The 8,367-nt window shown below is 35.7% G+C and overlaps 1 protein-coding gene across 1 annotated transcript; it reads left to right on the top strand.

Moving 5' to 3' along the window:
• Positions 1–2,117: 2,117 nt before the first annotated feature.
• LOC123220323 lies at positions 2,118–8,126 on the top strand. Its single transcript, XM_044642508.1, has 5 exons — positions 2,118–5,431; positions 5,540–6,046; positions 6,145–6,858; positions 6,976–7,791; positions 7,902–8,126. Exons 1-5 carry the CDS (start codon positions 2,228–2,230, stop codon positions 7,926–7,928), a joined length of 5,268 nt encoding a protein of 1,755 aa, XP_044498443.1. The 5' UTR covers positions 2,118–2,227; the 3' UTR covers positions 7,929–8,126.
• Positions 8,127–8,367: the final 241 nt, after the last annotated feature.

Genomic DNA, 8,367 nt, shown 5'->3' with positions numbered 1-8,367 from the left:
TATATTTATTGCACTTCTTTTCGATATTTGAGTTATATAACATTTCTCTCTAGGTACATATCATTAGATGAAATATAAATCCAAAGAAACGCATATACTTAAAATTTTTTATTCAAAAATACAACAAAATTTAAAGCATGATAAACATTTAATAATAACTTGCATGCAAAAAGGTGAATAAGGATAACTCAACTGATAATATCTCCAATCATAAAACAATAAATAAATCATCCATGACAATAAGTAAATCATCCATATTAATAATCATAATATCTGAAATACAAAATCACAAGTGAAATTTGCATAAACAAATACAGTGTCTCAAACTGTAAGTCTGTAACCAAATACATCACAACTAAACATAATAGTAAATGACTAAAATGCCCCTCCTCATCTCAAGTACTTGTGGAAACAAGAATCCGAAATGGTTATTATTCTTCATAATCTTGATGTTCTTGAAGTTTGGCGGTGTGACGCTTTGATTAATTTGGTGCCATCTTCAGTATCTTCCCAAAATTTATGGTACTGCAGAGGATTGAAATCCCTTTTAGCATCATCCAGCCAAAAGTCTTACGCAACTCTTAAAAATGAGTATAGATGGATTTCATTTCTGCACCGAGGTTACAAGAAGTATTTTAACTTTGCGTTAAAAATTTGGGTTACAATAGGTTACAATGAGGATAATCTGTAGACTTTGGGTTAAAAATTTCTCTTTTTTCATCATATACCAAGTGCAAGTTGATATATTTTAACTTATTCTCATCATCCTAGTGGACACCAATTACAATCATGAAGTCCAATCCATCTACAACTTTCTTAAAAGGTCACATGATATAGGGATATGCCATCAACAAAAGGTACAAACCCCAAAAGAAGCATGTCAAATCCCAAGAATATCTTAGATTTCAAATAGTTCGGTAGCCTTCATCAATATTATCTTTGGCCAATTTGAAAGTGCCAAGGACCTTTGGGATTTTTGCATTCAACAATTTTAATCTAGTGGTCTTGCTCACACATATCAAGTCCAAGTCAAATTTCATGATTTTAAACAACAACTTGGTGAGTCAATAATTGCCGACCGTTGTACCTTTTTAAATGATTCAAAAGAATGAATTCTATTTTCTAACCCAGGGTTTGTTGTAATGAAATTTTCTTAACCATAAAGTTTGAAAAACAATTTCTTACTCAATCATTAAAATTTAGATATGATTTGTTTAAAGAAAAAGATATTTTTAATAATTTACAGAATATATATAACAGGATTAATGTTTCTTGTATTTCAAAAAAATTGGATAATTTGAATAATATTGATTATGTGTGATCTTAATTAGATTATACTTGAAACACTGTGTTTAACTTTAATCACACATAGGATATTGCGTGTCTTACCAGATCCTTCCTAGAATAATGCAAATTGCCTTGGACCGCACAAGCCTATGTGCTTGTCATGATCATAGTCAACCAAGGCTTAGTCATGATTTATGCCCATGGATGAGACTACAAATTTTTAAACATTTTTAATGGAAAGTATTTTAACCTTACATGTGCATGTTAAGGATGAAGACAAAGCCATCCAGCAACTTGATAATAATATATTACTTTTGTTTTTAAGTGTATCATGTGCACTTGTTTGCAGTTTGAAAGGCTCAAAATCTCTACAGAAATGAAGATAAAAGTCATTTAGCAAGTTCTAATAATATTTTGTTGTGAAATATTGGGGATATGGTTAGTTTATTTTGCTATTTTAAAGACCTTTATTAATTTTGTAAGGGATTGGGAAGGAGTCGAAATAATAAAGTTTTGTTGGGAAATCCCGTTGATCAATTTACTTACATATAAGTTTTTTTTTTTTTTGCTATTTTTTTGTTCATATGTAATCTTTTATTAATGATATTTTATATGTTAACAGATATTAACTAATGAATTGATGTGTTATTATTTGATTGAATAATAAAACACTAACATTCTACCCATGAATATTATTCACAAATACTATTCACGAGAAAGACGGCAGGAGAGTACTATTCAATACTTTGTTGGAGTCTTGGGTAAATTAATTTATTTAAATTCACATGAAGGAAGAAATTTTAATAATACCATTGACGATACAGCTAGCAGCCACCTCTTACTGATCCTCCTTGCTTTTTTCAAGCAACAGATCCAAAAAAGTTCATATTTCTCCATTCTAGTCTGGTTGCCTTGTTGAGTAGTCTTCTTTTCTTTTTAAATGGAGCGGCTATGCCAGAATACGATTTCCAGTTTGACTGTAAGCACTTGGCGATTCCTCGCTGATTATTTCGGAGGGCAGTCTCTTTGGCACTACGTTTGGCACTACGAGAGCGACCTTCAGAATCTCAAGGCTCAACTTGAGAGGCTGAAATTTGTCGAACAGCGCGTGCTGCACAAGAATCAGGCTGCTGAAAGAAATGGGGAACAAATAGGAATTGAAATTGTGGAGTGGCTGAATAAAGTGGACGAGCTTATTCATAACACAAGGACCATTATTGATGATGAATGGAAAGGAAACAATAGATTTTTGGGGGGGTTTTGTCTTAATTTTGGAACCCGCTATCGGCTCGGTATGAAATCAGCCAGGAAAGTCCAGGATATAGTTTCTCTCTTATCTAAAGGGAAAAAATTCCTTGAAATTTCCTCCCGTCCCATTCCGGAGGAGATTTCTAGCTTGATTACTGCGGCTGAAATTTACCCGATTAGTTATCTGCTCAACTATAAGAGATACTATGAGAATCTCATTAATGAAGTTGAGAAGTTGACCGATGCCGAAGAGCATACGCAGAATATGATGAAGGCTGCCGAAAGAAATGGAGAAGCGATTTTTGAGGATGTTTTACATTGGCTGGATGATGTTCAGAAGCTTGTCCATAATCTCAGGACATTTGAATTCTTTGAACTGAAAGCAAATACCCGATGTTTCTTTGGGTTGTGTCCTGATCTGATAGCCCGTTATAGTCTCGGCAAAAAAGCAGTGAAGCTACTGAAAGATGTTACTCAACTCCGGGGAGAAGAAGTGTCCGGTAGAGTTTCTTACCCTATCATTCCGGCCAACATTTGGCTTACTTCTACAAAAGCTTATGAGAACTTCAGATCAAGGAAGTCCACTTTGGATTGTTTACACGATGCATTGAAGGATAATAGTATCAACATCATTGGGCTGCATGGAATGGGTGGCATTGGCAAGACTGTGCTACTGAAGCAAGTTGCGGCTCTGGTTGAGGCAAACAAGCTCTTTGATGTTGTGATTTTTGTCGAGGTAACCCCGACTCCAAACATAAAAAAAATTCAAGGAGACATTGCAGATTATCTAGGACTGATGTTCCGTGAGGAGACAGTACATGGTAGGGCAAGTAAGCTACTTAATAGATTGAAGAAAGAGAGGAACATGCTTGTAATATTAGATAATATCTGGGAAAGTCTTGATTTGAGGGATGTTGGAATTCCTGTGGGAGATGATCATGAGGGATGTAAATTATTGCTAACCTCAAGAGATCGAGAAGTAGTAAGCAAGATGGGTTCTCAATGTATTTTCACTGTTGGTGTTTTAGATGAAGAAGAAGGATTTGGTTTATTTAAGAAAATAGTAGGTGATTATGCAGAGAACCAGGAGTTTCAGTCCTTAGCAATTGACATTGCCAAGGCATGTGGAGGGTTGCCTATTGCCATTGATTCAATTGCCATGTCTTTAAGAGGCAAGGATGTATCTACATGGCGGGATGAATTGCGAATTCTGCGAAGACTTTCATTTAATGACTTCACTGGGTTTCTTGCAACGGTCTATTCAAGTATAAAGTTCAGTTATGATTTTTTAAGAAGTGAGAAACTCAAGTCAACTTTTTTGCTTTCTAGTCTAGTGAAGCATTCCGATGATGTTTGCATTATGGAGTTGTTGAAATATGGAATGGGTTTGGGCTTATTTGAAGAAGCTAGTACGCTGGAAGAAGCACAGAATATTATATATCATTTGGTCTATGAACTCAAAAGCTCTTCTTTGTTGCTTGATGGTCATTCAAGTGAATGGTTTACCATTCATGATCTTGTTCTTCGTATTGCCATGGCAATTGCAGAAAGAGATCTACATGCTCTTATACTGAGAAAAGATACTGCAATAGATATGGATGCACTTAGAAGCTGCAAAGCAATCTCTATACATGACAGTAATATTACAGAGCTTCCTGAAGGTTTGGAATGTCCGCAACTGATTTTTTTCAGTCTACTTTCTGGGAATCCATTTGTGAAAATTCCAGAAAACTTTTTCACAAGAATGACAAAGCTTAGTGTACTAAAATTGACAAAAATACACTTATTGTCACTACCTTCCTCGCTTCGTCTCCTTGTAAACCTTCGGACGTTGTGTTTCGATCAGTGCAAATTGGGAAATATAGTTGGTATTGGAGACTTGAAGAACCTAGAAATCCTTAGCTTATCCCATTCTGATATTAAGTTTTTGCCTAATGATATGAGTGGCTTGACTCGGCTGAGGATGCTAGATGTGAGCAATTGTTCCAAACTAAAAATTATTTCTCCAAATGTAATATCAAGGTTGTGTAATTTAGAAGAACTGTATATGGGTAACAGCTTTGTTCAGTGGGAAGCTGAAGACGGCAACTCTGAAAGAAGAAATGCTAGCATTGATGAGTTGCAGCATTTGTCTAAATTGACATCTTTAGAAATACATACTAATGATGCCAATTTTCTACAGAGAGATCTTTTATCTAAGAAGTTGAAAAGATTTAAAATATTCTTAGGAAATGAGTGGGACTGGTTTGATGATTATGGGACTTCCAGAACACTGAAACTCAAGCTCAATTCTAGCATTTTGCAACAGGATGGGATAATCAGGCTATTGAATGGGACTGAAGAACTTTACCTAGATGAATTGCAGGATGTCGAGAATGCTCTTTTTGAATTAGATGAAGAGGGTTTTCCACGGCTGAAGCATCTCCACATCCAGAATAATTCCTCCTTTCGGTGTATTGCTTACTCAATGGACCGGAACCCTCATTATGCTTTTCCCAACTTGGAGTCGCTCTTTCTTCACAATTTGAGTAATTTGGAGAAGGTATTTTATGGTCAATTCTCTACATTGTCATTTTGCAATCTAAAAATCATAAAGGTGGAGAAGTGTGATAATTTGAAGGACTTGTTCTCATTGACCTTTGCCAGAGGCCTACCACAACTTCAAACACTTGAGGCGATTGAATGCAAGAATTTGTTGGAGATTTTTACTGCCGAAAGAGAAGATGAAATCCATAGCAGTGAAGTGATTGATAAGACTGAGTTAGGCCAGATACGATCCTTGTCCTTAAAATCTCTTTCACATATTAGAAGCTTAATGAGGTTTCCTACCTCACAGTCCAATGAAGGCATTTCAGAGGATGAGTCACGTTCAGACATGCCGCTTTTCAGTGAAAGGGTAAGTTAATCTTAATTATTAGAGATGTCATATGTCCTTGATTAAAAAATGTTATTACTTTTTCCATTTATATGAATGAATTAATATTGAAACGAGAGCTTTCTGTAGGTTCTGTTTCCCAGGTTGGAGGTGTTGGAACTCGGTGAAATTCCCATTGAAAAGATTTGGCACAATCGAATTTCGTCAATGTCTTCTTCCGTTCAGAATTTAACACATTTGATCTTGTGTGGATGTAAAAAATTAAAAAATATCTTTTCATCTTCAATATCCACAAGCTTCATGAACCTCCAACACCTTGAGATATGCCACTGTGATGTTTTGGAAGAGATAATAATCATGGAAGAGTTGAGAGAAGAAGAGAGTAACGAAATCACAATCTACGACCCTCTTTCAGAGTTAAGAGAAGAAGAAGAAAGGGAGGGCATAATCTTCCCTTGTTTGGAATGCTTGGTCATAAAAGATCTAGAAAAACTTACAAGATTTTGCTCAGGAAACTACATTGAATTTCCATCTTTGAAACAGTTGGAGATAGAGCAGTGCCCTCAATTCAAGGCATTCATCTTTACAAATATAGGCACAGATTCAGAGGAGACTCAACCATTCTTCAATGGAAAGGTACAATACATTATGCTGTTTACTTGGATGAAAGTTTTTCAATTACTTTGAATAGTATTAGCAATAATATCAGTTTCTCAATGGCATGAATCCTATAGGTTGCATTACCAAGCTTAGAGGAAATGGTAATCTCTGGCATGGATAACTTGAAGATGATATGGGACAGCCAACTCTCCACGCAATCTTTTAGAAAACTGAAAGTAATTGAAGTCCACAACTGTGATAACCTGTTGACTATTTTAACTTCTAATGTGTGTGAAAGATTGTGGCAGTTAGAATCTCTAACTGTTACGGCTTGTGGTTTATTAGAAGAGATATTTGATCTGCAGATGCTAAATTTTGAAGAAAGACGTTATAAAGCTCAGTTAAGAGAATTGGTTATCCATGGTCTACCAAGCTTGAGGCATGTGTGGAAAAAAGACCACCAAGTAATGCTTTCCTTTCCAAAGCTAAACATAGTGAGAGTTTCTGGATGTCAGAGTCTAGAATATCTGTTTCCAGCCTCCATTGCAGGGAACCTTTTGGAACTTGGAGAGCTTGAGATGGTTAATTGCGGTGTGAGGGAGATTGTTTCAGAAGAAGAAAGGGTAGAAGATACTGTTAGGTTTGTCTTTCCACGGGTAACCTTCCTCAAACTCTCAATGCTGCAACAACTTCAATGTTTCTATCCTGGAATACATACTTCAGAATGGCTGGAGTTAAAAAAGTTGGAGGTGCATGATTGTGGCAATGTGAAGATATTCTCTTCAAAATTTCTTAGCAACCAAGAAATTAATGCACCAGCTGAACAACCCCTCCTCTTGGCTCAGAAGGTATCATCAGACCTTTTTGTTTTTGTCCTCCGCTTCAAGTATAGTATGAAATACTGTGTATTTTATGAAATTGTTAGAGAAGCATCAACTTCAACTTACTTCTTTATCTGTACCTAGGTCTTCCTAAAATTGGAGGAGCTAAAATTAGGTGGAGAGCTCTTCGCAATGATATGGCAAGGCGCATTTCCAGACTACCTCTTTCGCAAACTTGAAGTTCTTCACATTCTGAAAGATGAATCAGATGTTTTTCCACTTTATTCTATTCAGAGATTTCACAATTTGGAAAAACTCATTCTAAGTTATGCTTTATGCCGAGAGATATTCTCACATGAAGAGGTGGAGGGATATGCCAAGGTGTTGACAAAGATTAAAACTTTAAAGTTGTTTGTACTTCCTTATCTGAAGTATTTGTGGAACCAAAAGTCAGAACTAGGCACAGTTCTTCCAAATCTTGAAATTCTTGATGTATGGTGGTGTGATAATTTGATCAGTTTAGTGCCGCTCTCAGCATCTTTCCACAATTTAACAACTATGGAAGTGTGGTTTTGCAAAACATTGAAGAACCTAGTAGCATTTTCAACAGCCAAAACTCTTGTTCAACTTAAAGAAATGAAGATATGTGGATGTGAACTGATGACAGAAGTTGTGGCAAATGAGGGAGATGTAAAAGAAGCTGAGATTGAGTTTTGTAAATTGAGGAGCTTAACACTTTTTCGTTTACAAAGTCTTAAAAGTTTCTGTTCTGGTAATTATGCCTTCAGATTCCCATGTTTGGAAGAATTATTTGTAATGGAATGCCCCAAAATAAATATTTTCTGCCGAGGAACTTTAAGCACACCAAACTTACAAGAAGTACAGCAGACCTGGGCAGCGGATATATGGCGTTGGGATGGTGATCTTAATACAACCATACATCAATTGTATAAAAGAGGGGTACATTTCAATTTGCTGAGCAATTTGAGCAAATTCTATCTAATTTAGTTTAGTTTCTTTGTACTTAATTCCTTCATTCACTTTGAATATGTCGTGCTCTATGGTTACAGAATGCTGAAACTTCTGATGAAGACTGACTTCATCTTCTAAGGAGCTTGGGACATTATGGTTCGCGTTCCTTCTGTTCAACTTCAATGGTGAGAACCCTTTCGTTTGTATCTTCATTGTGACATTGCTCCTCTATAAGTTTCAACAGTTTTGTGTTCATTTGATAATTTTGTGTTTGTGTTTGGCTTGTATTTTATATAATGGAAATTCTGAGAGATTTTGTTTCAGATTGTGAAGGGATAGAAATTCATGAGCTCGTTGACAATTTACACTTCTCAGTTCTGATCTTTTCAACCACATTGATTTCTTGATTGCCTTTATGAGAAACACGAACTCAGTTTTTACAAAAACTATGCAAATGGCTGAGAGAGAACATATTTTTGAAACCACCTATATCCACATCTCAGGTAACTGTGAACAGGACATCATTTTTGCTTATTGTTAAAATATAACTTATATTTAAAAAAC

The sequence above is a fragment of the Mangifera indica genome, chromosome 7 (assembly GCF_011075055.1).
Source record: "Mangifera indica cultivar Alphonso chromosome 7, CATAS_Mindica_2.1, whole genome shotgun sequence".
Lineage (NCBI taxonomy): Eukaryota > Viridiplantae > Streptophyta > Magnoliopsida > Sapindales > Anacardiaceae > Mangifera > Mangifera indica.
This window is presented reverse-complemented; position numbering and strand designations above follow the sequence as displayed.

What these genes read in the sequence shown, in the direction of transcription:
- LOC123220323 (XM_044642508.1), top strand. Translation starts at nt 2,228, where the DNA reads ATGGAGCGGCTATGCCAGAATACGATTTCCAGTTTGACTGTAAGCACT. An exon ending in TGCCGCTTTTCAGTGAAAGG is followed by an intron (nt 5,432 to 5,539) that starts GTAAGTTAATCT and finishes AGCTTTCTGTAG; the next exon opens with GTTCTGTTTCCCAGGTTGGA. An exon ending in CCCTCCTCTTGGCTCAGAAG is followed by an intron (nt 6,859 to 6,975) that starts GTATCATCAGAC and finishes ATCTGTACCTAG; the next exon opens with GTCTTCCTAAAATTGGAGGA.